The following is a 23,082-nucleotide window of genomic DNA, read 5'->3' on the forward strand; positions in this document are numbered from 1 at the left end:
GAAGATATCCCCAGATACAATGCAGGAGGTCTACTACTCATGGCAATCTAAAACCTTCTTTGATTTAAGATTTGGTTATTTAATTTGTTCAGTTTATAAAGAGCTCGTTTATACTATGTGTATTTATAGCAAATAGTATAAATGTGATAGGATATAGTAAATATTTTGGAATAACTCATCTTGATTTTTAATAACATAAGATTCTTCGATATTACAATTACCAATAGTTGTCTTTGGTACTACAGGCTAATAGAACAAAAGATTTCCCTCCCCTCCCCTCCCCTCCCCTCCCCTCCCCTCCCCTCCCCTCCCCTCCCCTCCCCTCCCCTCCCCTCCCCTCCCCTCCCCTCCCCTCCCCTCCCCTCCCCTCCCCTCCCCTCCCCTTCCCCTCCCCTCCCTTCCCTTCCCCTCCCCTCCCCTTTTCTTTTCTTTCTTTTCTTTTTTCTTTTTTTTGGTTAACAGTGTTTTAATTACTTCCTACATTTTAAAATAGTGTCCTGAGCTCTGCCTGTAGCTTGATGGAGGCTGAGAAGTGTGGAAGAGCCAGCCTTAAGTGACTTATAAATACAGGCTGGCCTCTTCTGTGGTTGATGCTGCTTAGTAGGGACACTCCCTCCCCCCTTCTTGACATCTCTAGTCTGGAACAGAAATCAGAAAAGTTTACTTAAAGGGCCACATTAAAAATATTTTAGGCTTGAGGGCTGTATGGTCTCTATGGCAACTATTCGTTCTACCTTCTAATTGAAATCAGCCATAGATAACACATAAACGAGTTTTTGAACCTAGCAGGTGCTTGCATTTTATAGTCTGCCACATTGAATGAAATGATATTACTTTGGGCCAATTTTAATATAAAGATGGTAAAAATATTCGTATCTTAAGCAGTTGTTACAAAGTAATAGTATCGTAGATTAGAAATCCTATTTTTAATTCATGATAAAGAATAAGATTAGCTTAAGTTATAATGATATAAACTGGCTCAACCTAATATTTGAATTTGACAGATATTATGGCATCAGCCATTGTAAATCAGACATAAAAAGAGAAAGGAGATTAACTTATAAGTGTATTATTATTGATGTCTTTTTAAAAGACAGATGCATATGATAAAGTCACCAAGTACATATATAGTATGAAACTAAGTATTCATTTTAATCAAATTAACATCCGAAATGAATTTAGGGAACACACAGTGCTATGCTTTGCTATTGAGGAGGCTGAGGGGACAGTGAAGGTATCCCGTCTTCCCACTTACTTAGGAACAGTATGACCACAAGGCTGAACTTGTCCAGGTCAATGTTTGGGTTGGAGAACGTGCCACAGAAGGTTGTGTAGATGATCATGAGGAGCACGCTGCTGCTGATAGCACCGAAAGGAGGCTTCGTTCTTTCAAGCCAGTCCTTGATGTACCTTCGGACGATCTGAAACACAGAGATCAACAGGTGGCCTCTTTGCAGAGATGCAGGGGGTGGAACTGGGCCTCCCAAAGTGATTCTGACAGCAGGAAGACATGAAGGAAAGAGGGTAATTTCGATGATGGCCACAGTGGATTTCAAAGCTTCCCTGCCACCCTACTCTTCTTCTGGGGAATTTAACATTTGTGGCGCAACTTCCACTGGTGTCCATAATGAGAGCATGTTTTCAACTGCATTCACATTCGTCCTTAATCACGCCAAATGCTCTTTGCTAGCTGTCACCGAGACATGCCCATTAAGCCTCCCCAAAGTTTATCTCCTCTGCTCATCCTAATGGATGTGTGTAATTATCACAGTCCCCTTTGCCTCAACAGACAATCCCAAGTGCAACTTTGGGAATCTTAGAAATCTGACATCTTCAAGAATTTCAAGACAGTAGATAATCAAAAGTGATCCATGGAACATATTAATATTTTAAATGCTAGCGATGCACCAGAAGTTTTTAATTAAATTATAACTCATGCTTGAAAAGCAAAAGTGCATGTGTTGTGGGAGCTTAAATAATTCAAACTCTGAATATCTAGAGTTTTTGTGAAGCCAAAGACAAATGCCATTTGCATGCTTTTAGAATTCCGGAATTAACACTTAAAAATGAATAAACCTGTCCTAACTTTCCTACAAAAAGGACCAGTGAAATATAAAGTTATACAGCAACCCTCTCATATGTTAAAACCCAATCAGATATTTAAAATCAGGATAGTCTGAATATGGGAGATAACTTTCATTTGGGTGTAGGAGTGAGCCACTGTTTAAAACCTTTCACTTCTGAAAGAAGCTGAGCAAGCCCCTGTAATAAGGACTACAGCGGAGACGTATCACGTTCTGAGCCACTGATTATCCTGCATAATTGAACATGAGATTTCACAACAGGCTGAATTACCATGATCCATTAGCAATAATGAGTGCAGGGAACTTCTCCTGACAAAGCTGATGGGTTCTGTCATCTCCTACTCTGTCACGAAAAAGGCTTAATTTGCCATGGGGCTACCTTCACAGGTACTCAGGAACAAAATAAACCACTCTCAAAGTAAACCTGTGAACAAATGGCTGTTGAATCAACTTCTTCTGTTCTCAAGGACTCAGAAAGTGAAATCACAGTGTTAATAAAGGGAGTCCTAGCGGAAAGCTGACCAGTGGGTACAAGAAAGATACAGGTGTAACACCTTGAAGCTTGGGTGGGGTGGAAATGAAGGGGAAAGAGTGTCATATATGTATAAATAAATAGTGGTTAATTTTTATTAAAGTTGATCTTGTAATTAAAGTTTCAGTTGAATTTATAAAAAATTATGTTGTGTTGTGTTTTTTTTTGAGAAGTTATCCCAAACCATAGTAATTTATCTAATGTTCATTTCTTTCTTTAATGTTACAATGTAGTGAAGTATAGAGAAATAAAAGCGGCCTGTCACACAGTGCTACGCACTGATGTATTTATTAGACTGTTATAAATTTTGGATAACAGTGTCCAAGGCACTCAGATGGCCCCGTGTCCACGTGTCACAGTGGGGGTAGCTGCTTATTCGAAGGCTACAGAAGGACTTCATTTAAAAGGTCATTTCATAATCTATTGTGTTTGGTAGTATAAACCTGGTAGTTGCCCAAATTTAATACATACAACTCAACTCATTTGGGAAGTAAAATGAATGGAAATTACACGGAATAACTGAAATTGATGCTGTCCTCCAATCTTGTTTTAATATAAAATGGTTAAAAGTACAAAGATCTCTCTGCAGTAAGTTACAGCATGTGTGATTCTAATTCCAAAAAATAAGTGTCTCTCTCTCCCACCACCATCGACCCCTCTGACAAAATAAACAAACACATGTAAATGAGGTGTAACCTGAGAGTCAAAAATATTTTCCAAACCAAGATAAATCTCTAATCTAAGCAGCAAATGACTCAGTTAACCTAGTAATCTCTTTCTGCATTACAAAGTGCTCAGAGGCTCATAGTACATAGGACTCTCTCAATATGGCAAGTAACAAGGGGTCCTGAGTCATGCGTCGTCCTAGCAAAAATGTTTTTCTTCTAAACACATCGCTGCTTGAATCTGGACACTTAATCTCGATAAGGAAAACAACGAGAAAGTTGAGATTGGATAGACTGACAAGTGAAACAATAACCCTAGAGGAAAACGGATTGTCTTCACTGTTAGTTTTACAGTGATATTTATCTCTGTTTTCTAAGTAAACCATTTTATACTTTGCCAGGCTCTACAGAGCTTTTCCATCTTCCTTTCAAATTAAATTCGCAAAGCAGCTGTTTTTGCACTGTGTAGCTAGAAAAGTGTTAAAATGCTTCATAAACGACTGGGTGAAGTAGAGTTGATAAGCCTCAAAGATTGCTTTGGATATAAACTCCAGGAAACCTCAGCTTCTCTTAGTTCTGCTTATGCTTTTCACAATAGCACTCTCCATTTGTCAAGAATCCATGTCATTTTTTTAGTTCCCCAAACTTCTTTGTCTTACAGAAATGTAAGATAGTCAACACGCCCTGACAGATGCCTCAGAACTCCCCTGGGGGAAAACAACAGTCCAGACGAGGGGGAAGCATTCTGGTGAGGTGCCAGGGTGTCTTCTGCAGAATCTTCACTCATTCACTTGCTCTCAGAGCTCAGAGAAACCGAGGCATTCAAAAACCAAGTCACAGGGTCTCATGAGCTTGTTTGCTTTTTGCTATAGAGAAGGAAAAAATCTTCCACAGCTTTTTATTTTATTGTCTCCCCTTCTACATTTTGATTTTCTTTGGGTTAAACTAAGCATCAGTAACCTTTAAAGGGAAACCTGAATCCCCGTATCCCTGTCCTTCTAACAAGCTGAGACACCCAGCAATTACTGCAGGACCTGCCAGGCTCGAACCTGGGAGACTAACGCATCTCGGGTGACGAATGCCCATGAACCAAGATAACCAAGACATGCAATACCTGTCACTTTAGTTTCTGTGTGTGTTTTTTTCCAGGGTATTTTCTTGCATTTCCCCCTACTCTGTCTTTATATCTATAAGCTGATTTCTGAGTGGGGATATATGATGGGTAATTTTTCATGTTAAGTCTGAATTTTAAGATGTATTTTCCTTCAAGGTGGCTTCAGATTGTTTCTCGGATTTTTACCCTCTATTCTACTGAGTCCATAGATTTTCATAAAGCGTATTGTTTCTTCATTAATATCCTGTTGAAATGTACAGTCAGGGATATAAAATGAAATCCGATTTATAAAACATTTTTCTTTTAAAATATTCCGTGTTAAATGTTGAGTAGATTCAAAATCATACAGTACGCTTCATAAGAAGTATAAACAACAATAATAATGAATACAGTAAGCACCCATCATTTACTTAGCTGTTTGAAAATTCTTTCCCACTATTACTTCATCGCATTCTCATGAGAAAGGTCAAGCCAATACGATCCTGCTCAGTTACAGTTGAAAACACAGGCACGCAGAGCCCAAACAACGTGCATAAAAAGTGAAAAAGCTAGTTAGCTGGCTGAGCAGGAATATGATTTATTTCCTGAGGGGTTCCCAGTCCCATGGAGCTCACCTTCTAGTTAAAGGAGATAAAGAAAAAGCAAAAACAACAAACCAACCAGAAGCAGGTAATGCTCCTATTAGAGAGAGGTGTAAACTGGATGAGATAGCCACGGTCCAGGGGAGGGGCGGGGAAAGGTCTTTCTGAGCAAGGAGAGGAGAGGGGGTGCTCCGAATACATGGGGAGATGGGGCACAGTGTGTGAGGCGGATGGAGGCTGGCACTCTCGAGAAGCAGAAGCCAAGTCAGTGAGCCCGAAAGCAATGGGCATGTGGGAAAGTGCTGGGGGAAGTAAAGGGGCTTGAAAATACAGGACAGGGTGAAGTAACCCTATGAGGAATAAAGTGAGACTCTAGGAAGTGTGGTATATATATCATTTTAATTTGGGCTCAGGAATTTAAAACAAGGTGAGACCAGCTATGTGTTTCTCTCTAGCAAAGCTGGAGATCTAGGGGAAATGGCTGCTGGGGGCTCCCTGAATGTAAATTTAGAATTTTCTTCGGCCGATCTTTTTATATGGCTCACACCCTATGAAGGAGTATGCTGTTAAAATATACTTGTTATAATAGAGTCTCTGCTTCCAGGAAGCTCACAGAGAAGTTAGAATTTCCCCTGATAAATATTTGGGGAGGAACCATAATAAAATTACAGACCATGGCAGAACTGGAATTGAGTCCCCGCCAGGGGAGGCAGAGCAGGTCCACTGCACATCAGAGGGTGTCTCTGTACTGAGTTTTGAGGATTGAGTAGGAGTTTGCTGGCAGAAAAGTTGGGACAGTAAGATGGAAGGCATGGGGCCCTGAGGGGGGCTGGTCAGGGAGGAAGGGGCTGCCTACGGCATAGGGGAACAGGAGCCTAAATGAAGGGATGGGGGAGGTGACAGTGGAGAGGCAGGTTGGGGCCAAAATGATGAAGGGCTGTGTGGGCCACACAGGAATGGGCACCAGGCAGCCATGAGGGACGTTTTTAAGGAGAGGAATAAGCTGATCTGATTTGTTTTTAGGACTACCCTGGAGGCGGTAAAGACACTGGACAGGCATTGGAAGAGGCTCACAGCAGAGAGACAGGTTTGGGAGGTGCAGTCATTAGACAAGAGATGAAGTAGGTGAGAATGTGAGGATGCCAGACATGAATGATTTCTGAGGCAGGAACGGTGGCACTGACTGCCTGCCTGGATGTAAGGAAGGGTGCAGGGCAGGAGGCAAGGTGGTTTCTACAGGTGGAGATCGGAGTGACTGCTAATTCCTGTCCCAGAACAGAAGGGGAGGGGGGCAGTAGATGTAAAATAGAGGTTTCCTCTTTGAAAAAAATCATTAAAGCATTTTGGACCTAGAGTACTTTTAAAAAACCACTTATACTACCTTCTGGCTACCTTTACTGCTTTATAATTTACTGTAATACCTTACTACTGAGCACATAAAGGGTAAGGAATTAACAATTCATTACTCTCTCTGGATAAACATTCTTAATTTTGTAAAGTACAAAGCCCTCTACGTTAAGAAAACCTATTGAACGACTGAGACAAAGATCTTTCCCTTGTCCATATGTTTTAAACCAAACATTTATTAACAATAGACATACTTCCAAGATCCACTACTAGAAGAATGTATGAGCCCTGGTTAGCATACGAAATTATTTTCAGAACCAAGAAAATCAGTAGGGGCTTAAACTAATACTATCCGCAGCGTAAGTGCCTAGAGCTGAGGAGGGCGGTAGGTGCTGTGTCTGTAAGAAGGGCAACCCCCTCACTGACCACAGAGTTCTCCCCCGCTCCCTCCCTCCCTCCCTGACCCACCCAGCACATATTTACTGGGGGCTGTGCTCTGGGCATGTAATGGACAGCAAAACAAATGCGGTTCCTGCACTCATTACAGTCTAATGGGAAAGACACACAGTAACAAGGAAAACAAATGATAAGAAAGTAGTGAAAAAGAACAAGAAGGGACTCAAACAAGGTGCTAGAGGAAAGATAACCAGGGAGCTGGGTGGTTCAAAGAAGATACGAATTAAAGAGTCAAATGATCAATGAGCTGGGTGGCAGGGTGGGTAGGAAGCCACTCTAAACAGGAAAAATATTATTATTTTTTAAATTTATCTTTATTGTTGAAAGTATTACATGTGTCCCCTTTTTCCCCGCCATTGATCCCCCCTCCCCTCGCCCTTCCCCCCAGGCTTTCACCACACTACTGTGTCCATGGGTTATGCATTTATGCATATAAGTTCTTTGGTTAATCTCCCCCCCTCCCCACCTGCCTTCCCTCTGAGATCCCTCAGGCTGTTCCATGTTTCTATGTCTCTGGATCTATTTTGTTAATCAGTTTATTTTGTTCATTAGATTCCACATATAAGTGAGATCATGTGATGTTTGTCTTTCTCTGCCTGGCTTATTTCACTTAGCATAATATTCTCCAGGTCCTTCCATGCTGTCCCAGAGGGTAAGAGATCCTTCTTTTTTTACAGCTGCATAGTATTCCATGGTGTAAATGTCTCATAGCTCTTTAATCCAGAAAAATTAATCAGGAATTGATAAAAATCCAGGGGGGGTAGAGTGTAGGAAATGTGGCAAAGAGGTTAGAGAGGTAGATGGGGGACATAATATTTATTCAGAATACCTGTTCTGTGATCAGCACTGTGGGAGAAGTCCTTTTTCAAGTATCAAGATGTATTTCATTAAATGGTATTCTTTGAGTTCTTAGAAATCCTTCCCCCTTATCCTAAATTCAGTCCCTTTTCTAAGTATAAAATTAAAATAAAATAAAAAGATTAGTGCATGGATAGTGGATGCTATGATGAGCCACCCAGATCCATCCCTTCAGGAACCTGAGTGTTTATTTCCACATCTGCAAGGTGTGTTGGTTGACTGAAAGACCTCAGTTGAATTTCTTTGGGAGTTGCAGCTAAGAGAGCAGATTCACCTAAAGTCACACTTCTCATGGGGAGTGGGAGGGAGTAGAGGAGTATAAAGACAGGTACTCTTGGGTAGGCAGGACAAGTCTGAGGGGTCCTCCCAGCTCCAAGGCACTCCCTGGGATGTGATGAGGTCACCACAGGACTGCATCACAGTTCATCTCCTCCTCAGCTGTGTCCTTTCTTGACTTTTCCAAAGGTGTTGAGCCCAAAGGTCCCCAGTAAACTTCCCACATGGCAACCTTGATCTCAGTGTCCATTTCCCAGGGACCCTAACCTAAGACAGCTTGTAAATATTATATGTCTATACATGCATCATTTTTTTTAGTTAATATTTCAAAGAGTTGCCTTCTGTGTAGGATTTGCAGGGGACTTGATAATGATGGTGATGACAGACGCTATAGAGCACTTACCTGTGTCAGGCTCTATACTGACAAAGCCTTTATATGCATCCATATTTCATTGAATCCTCACAACAACCCTTTAAGACGGACATTATATTATATAATTTAATAAGTTATGACTCTGCAGCTAAGAAGATCAAATTGATTGACCAAAGGTCACACAGCAAATAAAAGGTAGCACTAAGTCTAGAATCCACCTGCTCTTAAACCCATGTCTATGCCCTTAATCATCCAAATACACTGTCTCCTAAGACTCACTCATTCAGCAGCACATTAAATTCTATCCTTTACTGTGGCTACTTGTGAGTGAAAAAACAGCCTGGTTTAAAGTCTGCATGCTTATAATTAAATTACATGCTTATTATTACCTTGTCCCAAGAAATTAAAATGTAAGAATTTATTCTATTATCCAACTCAATAAGAATGATAAAGTAAATTTTCTAAGATCTAATTTAAGAGCTAATAGAATTAAATGTCTGTTTTACCAACTACGTGATCACAGATGGGATAGCTGTCGTTGGAGGCATCTCTGGAGCAGACAGCCAAAGACAGCTGCTTGTTCCCAGCAGTGGCCGTAAGTGCTGAGACTTTATCGAAAGTCACAGAATAAGGTCATGGTTTGCTAAATGTTTCAAGCTAGCTGCATAGCTATAAAGAAGGGACAATAAATACAAAAAAAAATAAATTGAGATTCTGGGCAACTGTCTGCAGAGCAGATTGTTATTAACTAAAAGAAAGAAAATGATGAGATGGCCGTGACTGGTGACACCTGTGTTGCACAGTCCTATATTTTCATCTAGCTGTCTCTTCCTCTGTCTTTTCTCAATTGTCCCGGGATTTTGTAAGATTTCACAATTTGATCTATAAAGAAAAGAGCAGATAGAATTGGAGGCCTTACCTGTCCGATAATGAGAGGAACCACAACAGTCACAGAAAGCTGAGAAAAAATAGATGTAAAAGGCACCGAAGAGGACGAGCCGAGCTGTAAAACAAGGACATGAGAGGAGTGTGGTTACTTGGAATCAGTCACCAAACAGTGCTGTTAGCTAAATCATACAATAAGTGAATTCTTCCACATGCACCACAAATTTGGTAGCTAGATACAAAGAGCGAGTGAAGTTATTTTCAAATTTTTTATATGAATGCAAAATAGACTTAAGTAGTTTAATATACGTTTTTTATTGGACCCTAAGGTTGAGGAAAAGTGATAACTGCTGTTTTACAATGAACTGAAATCGCTCATTATTGAGTCCGTTTCTGAAGAGCAAAGCGATCTGAGTTCTCAGTGTCAGTAACTGCATGGAAGGTAATCCCCCCGTAACCACAGCTTATGCGGCTGCTCTTCCACCTGTCACCTGCCGAACACACACGAGCGGATCTTCTTACTCTCTGACCAAGGTGATATTTTTATTTATGCAAATGAAATATTTTCTAATTTCCTACTTCTTCCAAACAAAGGCAATGAATCTCATATTCTTTAAAATTCTTTCTGACACAAAGCCTAGCAAATGAGAAATCCTGGAACATGACTTATTTTTCAACTTAAAATTCCAATACACCTCTCCTAGATGTGTATGTCTTAACACTGGTCGGAATTCCTGTTTGTTCTTATCCTTCCTCCTTTTTCGGTTCTTTCCTTGCTAATTCCTGCAACCTCAGCGTCATAAAGACTCTACAGCCAGCAGCACAAGCCGGCATTTGTCTGTGAACACAGCCACACTCTCACATTAGCCTCAGCCACCAAGAACTGCTGTCTTCCTAGGAACTCTAATGTTTTTCAAACCTCCTTCTGGTTTTCAAACCTGAAAAATACTAGGCTGTTCCATAGGCATTTGTCTCTTTTATAACTCCCTTTTGCCACCAGGTTCTCCCAAACCATTACTAATGAGCTCCCTGGCCCTTGGAACTGACTGTCACCCTTCTCCCGCAGACCAAACTTCAATTTTCACAGTGACCTAAGTTTGGTTAAACTTGTAAATACCTTCTGAAAAATAATTGTTGTAAAATACACTGAGGTAGTGATGACTGAGGGTGTAGAATGTTAAGTAAAACAAATTAAATATTTAGATCAGTGAAGTCAATAGCTCAGGATGAAGTACGTGGGATCGGTGTTCTCACTGGTTTCTGCGTGAACTGGCTTACCCAAACCTTTCCCCACCAGGGAGTATTTCATAAAGCTCTGTGCCCTGTCCTTAGTCCCTATCCAGATGCACTCAAAATGCCAAGAATATATGTCCTGCCCATCAGTGCCTGCACTAGTTCAACACCTTCAACACTGACCACTGGCCATGAGTTTAACACATAAACTGTAGCCTTTTCCTCCATGACCGAGACACACTAATGAAATGAGAGTGAAGTGGGAAAAGTAGAACTGGTGAGGAACAGATAGGAGTCCTGGTGCATTAAATGCTACATGGCTGTAAGATGTCTCTTTTTATGCAAAGCCAAAGTAGTAAAAACTAATAATTTCAGCCTATTTTAAAGCAGCAATGTCCTGGAGGCACAAGGTACTTAACAAATATATTCTATTCACAAATATCAATTCCAAGGATGTCCCTGGGGACATAAAGAAATAAAGGATTGAAATAAAGAAAAATATATTTTACAGGAAATTGAAGCACTGGGTGAACAGAAAAATGCACTTTAAAGAACAAAGTTTTCAAGTTCAAAAACATCCAAGTCAGTGCTCTATCCATAGGTTTACAATGTCCAGAGAGAGCCAGTTAGAGTGAGGGTAATAACCTTCTAGAAAAGGTGACAATTCTTGTGGAAGCTCATGGATGATCTTACATAGCCCTGTTCTTTGTATCTCAACTTTATTAAGTTAGTTAATGCTTTTAAGGTATTTTAATGAATCACCATATCACAAGCGATAGTCCCTCTGCCATCCCAGTGCTTAACCCAGTAACTGGCACAGAGGATGTGCTTGCAGATGAGTAAACCTGTGCAGATGAACAAATGAAGTAATTTGTAAACATGAGGTACTAAAAAGTGACAGACTCTTTTTCAAGACCATATCCGTTTTTTCCTAAAGTTAAAAAACACACAAAACCTAGGTATATATAAAAATATTGTCACGTGGTATTATAAAAATCACGTGGTATTATTTTTTTCTCTGCTTTTTTATCACTAGTAACACAGCAATTCTAATGTGCATCTAGACACAAGGGGCATCTAGTCATGATGAGAGGCATGTGAAGAAAGGGTGACAGTGTGTGTGTGTGTGAGTGTGCGTATGTGTCTGTGTGTGAGTGTGGATGTCTCAGTGTGGGTGTGTGTGTCTGTATTTGAGTATATATGTGTCTATGTGTGAGTGTGTGTGACTGTGAATGTGAGTCTGCATGTGAGTGTGTGTCTATGAGTATGTATATATGTCTGTGTCTGTGTATGTGAGTATACATGTGTCTATGTGTGTGTGTGTGTGTGAGTGTGTGTGTCTCTGAGTGTGTGCATGTGTCTGTGTATGCGAGTGTATGTGTGTCTCTGTGTGAGTGTTTATGTGGAACAGAGCGAGGGAGGCATGTGCATGTTCTCTGCCCTCAGTTCCCCCCACCCCCTCCTTGGACCCTTAATGCTGCTCTGGAAGAGACCTAAAATTGATAGAAACTTAACCCTGGGAGAGATTCATAGTCCCATTCCATTCCCTCTTTTTAAAGATGTGAAAACTGAGGTCCCGCAAGTGAACTATTATTAACATCTCTAATACCTGCATTATGATATGAGATTGGCTACGCTTCTAAAACACATCCAAATTGTTCTTTAGCTAAATCTGTTCTGTGATAACAGCTCTCCTACACTGGGAAGGCCTGTGTTTAACCATAAAATATTCCTGCAAAGCAGTAAACTCAGAGATCAAATGCAGAGAAAAGCTAAAATGTGACTTCATTTATTAAGTTACTTTTGGGAATTATTTTCAATCCCGATTCTACCTAAAAGATCAAATTTGGGCATAAGAGAAGTAAAGGAAAATCCATTTCAACTTTGGTTTTAAGAATATTATGTATTTTAACTTCCATTCATCATTTGTATGGTCAGTGTTTGAAAACCTCCTGTTCCTCAGATAGTGGACAGGGCTATGGGGTGAGGGGGTGGTTGACCATTGTCCCCACTGTACCTCTGTCCTCTGAAATGCCTATGATCTTTGATGCACTAGATGAGGAACACCCTCCCCGGAGGCGTTGTCAGATCAGAGGCCAGAGCAAGCTAGCCAGGGATGTAATTAACCGGGTTATGCAATCCCGCAGGATGGCTCCCTTAGAAGTGGCTCTGAAAGGAAGGAAACCTCAGTGCGGGGCTCTAATTTGGCATAAGTCCTTTCTTTCGAATTGGCCACCAGACCTATTGCCAGGTCAGTGTGGAGATGCAGAGGGACCCTTGGGGAAGTTTCTGACATGATGAAGCATGCCCTGGCATCCAGAAGAAAGAGTAAGCAGCTGGCACAGGGCAGCTTCTGAGCACATGACTGGAAGCGTCCAAGACCCAGTCATTCTATATGCAGAGTGATCTTAACTAAAGCAGAAGGAAATATGCTGTTTGGGACGCTTGGTTCTTCACACTTTAATGAGGAACCTGTCATGGTTTCTACTGTGAAGAGCAGTATGTTTACAGGATGCATCCATAACTTGCACACTTGGATAGACTTGCAGGTTTAGGAAAACACTGTATCAGTGCTCTAGGCCTCAATGAGGAACCCAGGTAGATGCAGAGGCAACATGCCTCATACTGCCGGCCAGTGCTTCAGGACAGTGCATTAAACAATCCAGTCATCAGCGAATTTCTTTCAGGAATATAGCGCTGTAAAGCAGAAAACTCACAAGTAGGTTTACTTATTTGCTTTACTATCTTATGCTGAAAAGAAGTGATTCAGTAAAAATTAAACATGTGGGAATTTAGGACCTTTGTGTTCACTCAAATAGTCACTGGTGTCTCCTGTGAGCAAGAGCATGCTCTAGGCACTGGGGATGGGGATCCAGCCGTGAACTAAATTCCTCTCCAGGAATTGAGTTTTAAAAGTTGAGCTCTGCGTGTGGGTCCACCCATCACCAGCGCACACATGCTCCTTCCCATGAATGTCTTTCGCCCCTTCCCACTTAGACCTAGAAAAGTTCTAGTCTCTTTCTAAGACTTACTTCAAGCATTGCTCCTTCTGGAATCCTTTCCAAACCCTCCTCCAAAAATGCAGAAGTGGCCACCCCTCCTTCGTGGCTCAGCTTCCACTATACCTCTCAGAACCCTTGGTTGCTCTTGTTTGCAAACCTGTCTCTCCCAGGAGTCTGTATGTTCCTGAAGGCCAGGAACAGGGTCTTACTCACGTTTACATTTCCTGTGCCCAGCAGAGTGACTGTGTTTTACATCTGGGGCACTGGTTCTTACACCAGCACAACAGAAGCATCTGTTTGCTAAAACAGAGACTGCTTGGCCCCACCTTGAGAACATCTGAGGAGAAGGGTGAAAGGGGGTAGAGGATGGTGAGAATCTGCATTTCTAATGAGGCCCAGGCGCTGCTGGTGCTGTGGAGCTGTAGTTCACACTCTGAGAACCACTAACCCAGTACATAGTAGGTGCTCAACAAATATGGGTTCAGTGAATGAATGACAATACCTAGGTAGAAAAAGGGGCCTGACGATGTTTTCTTTTCTTTCCATCCTTCCAACTTCAGGTAACTTAAAAAGTCCTACAGAATTCACAGACCCAAGGCAGGATCAGTAGCCTGGCCTCGCACACAACTGTTTCACAATTACACTAACGGCAGCACTCATTGTGCACTTTCTCTGTGCCAGACACTGCTCTGAATGCTTAATGTATGTTGAATAATTCAATACAGCAGCCCCCTGAGGTGGGTCTTATCAGTACCCTGATTTTCATGAGGTAAGAGTGGCATAGAACAGTTAAACCACTAGGTCACCATCACCATAGCTAGAAAGCGACAGAGCCCGGATCCAAACCCAGAAGAGTCACTCCACGGACCTTACACTTAATCCTTACACTCTGCTGCATGTTAATTACAGAAGGCCCAGAGCAGCAAATGGGCAAGGAGCAGGAGTGGGCTCCCCTTTCTTGCCCACGTGAGAGAAGGAGGGGAAGCGTATTTGTATGTGGGGGCTGGGGGCTGGAGCCTCATGGAGATGGGGAGCTGAAGGCGGCAGAAGCAAGAAGAGGGGGAAATAAAGAGGAAAACGGTGTGTCGGGGGACACTTGGTGCGCAGTGGTGGATGGAACAGCCTTTCTCAACTGGGGTTCGGGATTTCAACCACAGGGGGCAGAAATTATTTGAGTGACATCTTCTCAACTCTCTCACAGATGGTCCATGACTTGCTCCAGGGCAGAGTGATCAGAAAGGGTTAACCCAGTACTGTACATGCAATGGATACTTTAGGGCATTAGGACTCGATTTTCTAACTTGGCAGAAAAATGCTGAATGGAAGCAGGGTTGGCTGCTGCCAATCCATTAAATTTAGAAACTGTGATTGGGAAAGAATCTGGGGATCCAGTCACTAAAATATTATGGGGCCAAACTAACAAGACTCAGAAAGACAAATAAGTACCAATTCTTGATGAAGGGACACTGACTGTCCATAAAATCCTAGGCATCAACCTACAGTTAGGAAACAGATGGTGTGTTTTAAATCACCCCTGTAAGTGAGCTGACCTGTAAACTGTCATTAACGCACAGGTCTTCCCTGGCTCTGCTGGGTAATCAGCCTTTTATCTCCTACCAGGGAAATCCATTAGCCACAGGCCTCGCCACTGTTTGTGCCTCTTCTCAGCTATTAAAACATTATTGCATTAAATAATTCACCCCTGATGCCTGGCCTTCGCCTTCATTAGCGCCACATTCAGGGAAAAATAAAGATAGATATTCACAGTTTATATTGTAGAATTATGGAAGTTAAAATCTTTTTTGCGAGGAAGTTGGAAAGATGCCGCTTCAGACACAGAACAGGATTTGTTCACTTCCTGCCATTTCCCCCTCGCCCCATCCGTCGCCCACAGAGCCCAGTCCTGGGGGAAGGGGAAGAAGGAAGGGACTTGTTTACTATGGCACCTAACCTCCTAGTACCCACACACAGACACGCTCACATATGCCAGCCTCCTTCCCTTCACAAGGAGAAGCACTCAGGCAGAAGGGGTGCCCGGGCCCCAAACCTGTCTAGGTGTCCACCTTTCTCCAGAAACTCCAGCTGAGCCTTTCCTTCATTCCTGCTGCTCCTCTCTCCCAGGGATACATGCAAGGGCACTGAGTACTTACACAACACTGATGACTTCAGTGTACACCAGCTGACAGGCTCAGTATTTTTTATCATAACTAAGAACATGACTGTTAAGAATATGCTTGAGACTGATTCAGTTGCATGTATCAAACGAAAGTTGGGTTACTGCCTGGAAAGTATGTATTTAGTAGGGAAAGGACCCTTTTAATTCTAGAGGCAAGGTGTGTTTCCTTCTCTGGAAAGAGCAAAACAGGCTTCAAGTGATTTTTGGAAGGTAAAAGAAATGTAAAACATTTTTTTTGTTATAGGCTACTTTAAAACCTAAGATGAAAAGATTACCTTCCAGTAACTGACGTAAACTATGTACAACTATACATTCCAGTTACTCAAACCACACAGAAGTTTTAGTAAAATGTGCCCAAATGGAATGGTAAATTGGCTTATCACAACCCACAGAAGAAAGCTGTGGGGAGACGGGTCTTCCAGGCATGGAGGGCTGGAGGCAGAGATGCTCAGAACCATCTATAAACAAACTTTGCCTCTCATCCCGACCACAGGCTTTGGTCTTGTCAATGTGAGTTTGGTTCAGGAACCGAAGCACCTACTGTTGCTAACTAAATAGTCCCTTAAGCAGAGCAGCCACGTAAGCTGCTCTGGAAGAGTGCTCTAAGCGCAGGGACCGGCAGGCAAGGGTGGTGCAATGACAGTGTCCTCATTCTGCAGACCCTGCCTGCTCAGGCTCCGGCAGCAACTGGTGTTGGGAGGAAACTAGGGGCAGGGAAAGTGTGGCTGAGACAGCGCTGTGCCTAAGCTCACCCAGTGCCACTGCCCCTCTTCATGAAGTCTGAGAAGATCTAGACCAGCAGGGCAGTTGGTCTTTCTGGGTCAGTGGTCCTTAAAGCGGGGAGGGAACTTATCAATGTCACCTCTAGCTAGAGCATTTGGAAATGTCATACCAGATGCTCCTCCAGCCCTGTATGATTCAAAAGATCTGGTGGGAGGCCGACATGGGCATTTACCACAGATTCCAGATTATTTTGCTTCACAAAGCTCTCCCTGTGTGAGAACCATCTCTGCGCACAGTCAGAAGATAAGCTACTCTCAGGTTCCAGAGAAGACTGGTTTTCACTTGCTTTAGAAACAAACACTTCTTGGCATGGGGGGAAAGCCTGGCTCAGTGTAAAACATTTGGGGCAATCAAATGGATAGCTTCTCTTTAATGTTATATCATCATTTTATACATGTGACCATCAATTATGCAATCGTCATTGGGAACATACTACAAAAAATAGAGTGTGGCACATGACAGTAATGGCTGTATTCACTGTTCTTGTTTATAGCGATGGGATCAAAAGTTGAAGAATTCTTAAAACCACAGGTGGAGCCACTTACTAGGAAGCTAATAATGGCTGTGGCCTCCCAAGCTGCCATGGGTCTCCCCCTGACGCAGACCGCCCTCGTCCATGAACTCCTATGGAACTCGGTCTGCACAGCACAGAGTAGCTGTTAGTTTCCTCTGAATGTCTCATTATTCCTTATTCTTGTTTACCCAAATAAGCTTTAGGTTTCTTAAAGACAATAATTATGCCTTATTCTTCTTTGTCTTTCTGTGTTACCTAGAATATAAATATTCGAGAAGAAGTGATTGAGTGGGGGTAGCATGTGGGAAAACCACTGTCTCCTAGGAGGCCTGCTGTGCGAGCATAGCCCAGGGGGCTCAGGGGAGGCAGGCCTGGCGGAAGCGCCTCGCGCTCTCTCTAGCTGTGCAGTCTCAACAGAGTTACGAACACTCTTTGAACCTAAGTTTTCTCATCTAAAGTGAGAGTAATACCTTCCTCTAAAGGTAGTCATGCTCTTCCCATGGGGTTATGTAATCAGTTCCCATTATATTGACTCAATAGAAGTTATTCTACCTTTCCCCCTCCCATTACTATAGGTGAACCCTCTGTGCTTAGGAGGCCTCAGTCTCTCTTTATGAACAAGAACTCACCCCCTTTCTCCTACACAAGGACATGGGTCCATGAATTCTCCCCTTTTTTCCTCTATCAATTTTTCCCTCTCTAACTGGATTAATCTATCAATACAAATATGCTAATCACTTTCCCAATTTCGTTGCTACCCCATTTCCTGTACTCTTTAGGGCAAAACCTCTCAAGAGTTATGGACGACCACCGCCTTAAGCTCTTCTTCCTTCATCCATCCTTGAAACAACTTCCATCAAGCCTTTACCCCATAACTACGCTGAAATGGTTCATGTGAAGGGCCCCAGTGATCTCCATGTTATTAAAACCAGTGGTCAATTTTCAAACTTCATCGTACCTGAACTCTTACCAGCATTAAAGTAGTTGACCACTCGCCCCCTTTTGAAATACATTCTCTGCTAGGCTCCCAGGACACCAAAATCTCTTGGTTCCTCCTAAGCATAGTGCACATTCCTGGGTCTCCTTTGCCAACCTCTTAATATTAGAATGTCCCAGAATCTAGTCCACTGATATGTTTCCTTCTCTATTCTCACTCTCTTGGTGAATTCATCCAGTCTAACTTAAAATTCCTTCCTATGTGTCCAATTATGTATCTCTCACCCAGGTAGCTCCCCTGAATTGCAGACTCATATAGGAAATTGCTTGCTTGACTTTTCTAACAGGCGTCTTAATCCAAACATGTCCAATACTAAACTCTTTGTGAGTTCCTGCAACCTGCTCCACCCTTCAGTATTCTATATCTTAACAAATGCCAACTCCATCCTTCCAGTTGCACAGGCTTGGAGTCATCCTTGACTCTTATCTCTCCCTCATAACCTTCACTCAATCTCTCAGGTCTTTAAAATTCTACACTCAACTACTTCCCAACAGATTTACTCAACCACCCTGTGAAACTAACAGCGTCTCTTGCCATGATATTGCACTAGCTTTCTCACTGGTCTTCCTGTCTCCACCATGACCACCAGCACCCAAAACCATCCTTTTAAAAAATGTGTTAGACATGCCATTCCCTTGATCAAAACTCTTTCATGGTTTCCCGTCTCTCTCAAATTAAAATTCGAAGTCCTTCCAAAGGACTTCAAGGTCCTACATCATTTGGCCCCTGCTGTTTCTCCGACCTCATCTCCATCTACTTTCCTCCTTGCTCACTCCATTCCAGACACACTTGCTGTTCCTTAATGACACCAGGCACACTCTTGGTACCTTTGCACTTGCTATTCCTCCCACCTGGAATGCTCTACTGCCAAAGGCTCTCTCCTTTATCTCCTCCAGGCCTTTGCTCAAATATCATTTTCTCAGTAAGTCCAACCCTGACCACCTTATTTAAAATAGCACTTTCCCACTCTGGCACTTCTGGCCCCCCTTCCTTATTTTATTTTCCCCTTTAGCACCTATCACTCATCTTACACCCTGTATTTTTACTTACTTGTTGGTTGCTTCCCACCACTAGTATATAACCTCCATTAGAGCAAAGATGTTTCTATTTTGCTTGTTGCTATAACCTTGGCACCTAGGAAAGTGCCTGGTATATAGAATTAACTCAATACATAATGTGGAATGAGTGATGAATAAGTTTAAATAACTTTTTGAGGAATGTTGCTATAAAAGGAGAGCACAGAAATGGAGTGTGCAGAGAGTAAGGTGAGATTTAATTTTTAAGATATGTAATGTTACTGAATACTTATATGCTAATAGAAATGGTCCAGTAGATAGAAAATTTGATAATATAGAAGGAAGGAAATCTGTGTGACTCATATTGTTAAGTAGGCAGTAAGGGACAGCACCACTGGAGGGGCTGGCCTTAGATGGGAGCAAAGATAGTTTATCTACAGAAACAGGAGAGGGGGTGAAGAATACAGATACAGGTAGGTGGGATTCTGTAAAATTTCTCTGATTTCTCCTGATATCCTCATTAGCTCAATTCCTTTCTGCATGAGATGAAAAAAGCAGCAGCAGCACTGGAAATCTGAGAGGCAAGGAGAGGTGTGAAATGATTTTCTAGAAAGTGGGAATGTGAATTAATTAGAGGAAGGTAGTAGGGTTGTCTGGTTTACTTACAGTTAGTTGTCATGAATTTCAAATGAGATCAGTCAGTATGATAGGGTACACTCCAGCCACATTCAGGTACATATACAGAGAGTTGTGGAGCTGAATATAAGATCGCTTGGCATTTTGCCAGACAAATATGAAGCAGTAAGAGATGAGGAGGTTGTTGATGGTGTATGCAATAAAGTAATTATATTGATGGACTATGAGATCTAGGGTAGGTAAGATGGGATGTGAGGGTAAGCGGGTGAAAGTAGGGTGGGTGACTTTAAGGCATTATTAAGGTGATGAGGTAAGTAGACTGGCCGTTCCAGCAGGTTTGAAGAATTTTTGTTTTGGGGAATAAGTCACAAAGTTAGAAGCTGTAGGTAAGAGAAGACATTTGAAAATAGGATTATGGAGGGATGCAGTTATTGCAGTAATAAAGTCAAGGGTCTCACTACAGCGGTGGTTGGCCGAGATGAATTGGAAGGCAGTCTCAATGGAGAAGTCAAGAATTTAGAGGCCAGGATACTAGGAGGGTCAACTATGTGAGTATTGAGAATGCTAAGAACTAGTGTACTGTTAAAAAGAAGACAATGATGTTAACATTTTCTGAACTCAAAGAGTGACCTGGGGTTCTAGCGATAATTACAACAAGGAGCGGTAGCACGGAGTATAGGTGTATTAACAATAATCTTCAAAGGAATTTGGGGATTTTATGGAGAAGTCATGGAAAATGATCTGGAATTGGTGATGAGGTGCAAGATAGACACCTTACTCCATTTAAAGGCTCAGTGATATGAAAGACGCCTCCAGCAGGAACATGAATCAGAAGATAGGTTTTGGTTGGAGCGAGATGGTGAAGGGAACATTCTGAGCAGAGGTTAAGACTATAGAGAACTGAGGCCCTGGCCGGGTAGCTCAGTTGGTTGGAGCGTTGTCCTGATATGCCAAAGTTGTGGGTTTGATTCCTGGTCAGAGTAATACAAGAATTAACTAATGAGTGCATAAATAAGTGGAACAACTAATCGATGTTTCAATCGATTAGTTGAAACTGGGGCTTAGATCTTCAACGTATCTTCTTGAGGGACACAACTCAACTTAAAACAGGGGTGTTGATTTAAAAAAAAACCAACTACATCTTTTATGGAATGTGTTCATATTTTAAGTTGCTCTGGTTTTTGTCCTGCTTAGTAAATGAGGCCTGGTAACCCAAGTGTTTAAGCAATGCCCATTGTTTGTAAAATGCATGACAACCTAAAGGGACAAAAAGTGCTATATACTGTGCATGCCATTTAAAGTTATGCAACGTGAAGTATCTATTGGTGCTGGGTGATGATGCTATTGAACCTACTGAGACAGCCCAGGTGGCTCAGGGGGAAACATAAACTTTTAAGTTGAGGGTCTTGTGGTCTCTTTCACTATTCTTGTTGCTCTATTATTTTAAAATGTTGAACCCACTAAAGCTCACAAGCCTATGGGCCCAAGAGTGGGGGAAAGCTTGCAATATAGTACGATGCCTGTATTAATAGTATTGATCAGCACAGAAAATCTCCATAGCATGCAGATGGGAAGGAGAGGGAAAGAAATACACATCTAGTTCTTTAGTTATGAGCCGAGATTCCAGCCTCTGAGATACTCAAAAGTGCTAGCCTAGGTTTCAGCCCTCTAGTTGTGGCTATGACTTCTCCCTGGTTTTCTTAAAAGAGTCACATGAGGAAGGGACGCCGCTCTTCATTTCTTCTGCAATGGGGAAAACCGCAGCTACACAGCCATTCACTGTACACTTACCAGATACCTGGCTCTATACTAGTCCTCTGACTCATGCAAGTGGGGACATCAGATTGGCCTGTGCCCTGTGCATGCACTCCTGGGAAATTGTGAACCTAGGTCTAGGAAACAATACTGAGGGATGACCCCAGGTCCTCACCTATCTAGTGAATGGTAGGTACATCTCAAGTCTTGTATTTCAAACAAATGCAAATTAATATTCACTTCAGTTTCAAGTGGACTTGCTGCAAATTCTCAACTGGTGAAGTCCAAATAAATGAATTCGTTATGCTGAGGGAAGTCATCTGGTTATTTGACTCCCCTTACCTTGTCAGAAGGAACCTAGCATTTCAGAAGGAAGGGAAGGCTGGGGCTTTGTACTTAAAGGTAATGTCTTTCATGAATCATGCAGAATCCAACTGTTTAGTATTTAGTAGTATCTCTCTCCCTTTCCACTTCCTACACAGCTTGTAAGAAATGAAGTCCCTCACTCTATTACTCTAATTGAATTCCAACTTGGGTAATTACACTATAATTAAATAAATTTCCCCATAGTTTTAATTCACTGACAAATAGTGCTAGTTAAACAGCTACATTTCACTCCCAGAAACACATCCCCACTCCATTTCAGTGATCAGTGGAGTGATTTATATTTGGGAGATGTGTGTATGAAAAATGCACAGTTCATAAAGTATTTTAGGTATCACTCATGATTACATACGCTTTTCTCAGCATGAGATAACATTAATTTCTATGATAATTTTTCATCTAATTTCTCATATGCTTAGTACCAAAAGAAATAAGACAGTTAATTAGCATTTCTTATTTTCTGAACAATTTTTGTTTAGTTAACCAGTAGCTTGTATCTTTTTTATTTCCAAAGCACATTTCATTATCCCTGGGAGGCAGCCTAGGGTAGGTGGTGGTGTTTCCCATTCTACAGATGAAAAAATCAAGGCAGTCTTCCCCAAAGTGGGGAAGCCAGTTACCGTCAGCCTTGGAAACCTGAGCTTCCTCTCGTTCCGGTTCCAAGGCTCTTTCCATCAAACACTGGGTCACTAACAATCACTTTAGTTTTACTAATGAGAAAATAAAGAGCAGCACATTTGTGACCTATGTCACAGGTCACTAACTTGTAATAATTAGTGACTTAACCAGGAGTTGGAAGCTGAATGACTGGGTCCTGATGCTGGCCTCGGATCATGAGGCAACAGGGATCCTCCGGGGCCACATGTTATTACCTGGCGCAGCTCCACTCCCAGAGCAGTTCAAAATGTGGTGAATGGCACATAAAAGGACTCAAAGTTCTGTTTTACTATAACGGCCTTTCTCCAAGGGTTGTAGATGGCTTTTAATAAAAGATATTAAAGATGATACCAAAATACTCACAAAAAGCAGCAGTAGCAGGGGTGTTATAACGATGCCCTGAAAGAAATAAAAGAGATGATCACTTGTGAGCATGGGAAGCAGCACAGTTTCTTTGCATTTAAAACTCTGATGCATGGAAACGGTATCCTGTTCACTTCTGCTTAATAAAACCTAAACAACAGGGCAGAGGGAGCCCCAATCTAGGCTCTCCCCATCATAATGCCTCAGCATCTCTATTACAATGATTCGAATCCGGCATCTTTGAAACCACAACCACTGATCTTCCTTAAGCTCGTCTTCCCTTTGTAAAACTTAAGTTGCCTTCCACGTTGCATGTGCATCACTCGGGTGGAAGCTGCCAAGCTTTCTTACTCCAAGGCTTTCAACTCTAACTTGGATGAAGTGCCTCTTCAAGG

General features: G+C 42.0%; 1 protein-coding gene across 3 annotated transcripts in view; it reads right to left on the reverse strand.

The window, feature by feature from the left end:
• SLC10A7 (solute carrier family 10 member 7) overlaps nucleotides 1–23,082 on the reverse strand; it is a 190,841-nt gene that overhangs the window by 29,523 nt on the left and 138,236 nt on the right. For all 3 annotated transcript variants that reach the window (XM_016206893.2, XM_016206892.2, XM_016206895.2), the window contains 3 exons: nucleotides 22,688–22,723; nucleotides 9,206–9,289; nucleotides 1,256–1,421 (listed from right to left, as the gene is read on the reverse strand). In XM_016206893.2, the coding sequence (XP_016062379.2) occupies nucleotides 1,256–1,421; nucleotides 9,206–9,289; nucleotides 22,688–22,723 (286 nt within the window). The remainder of the gene's footprint in view (nucleotides 1–1,255; nucleotides 1,422–9,205; nucleotides 9,290–22,687; nucleotides 22,724–23,082) is intronic.

The sequence above is a fragment of the Miniopterus natalensis genome, chromosome 4 (genome assembly GCF_054644295.1).
Source record: "Miniopterus natalensis isolate mMinNat1 chromosome 4, mMinNat1.hap1, whole genome shotgun sequence".
In the NCBI taxonomy this organism is placed as follows: Eukaryota; Metazoa; Chordata; class Mammalia; order Chiroptera; family Miniopteridae; genus Miniopterus; species Miniopterus natalensis.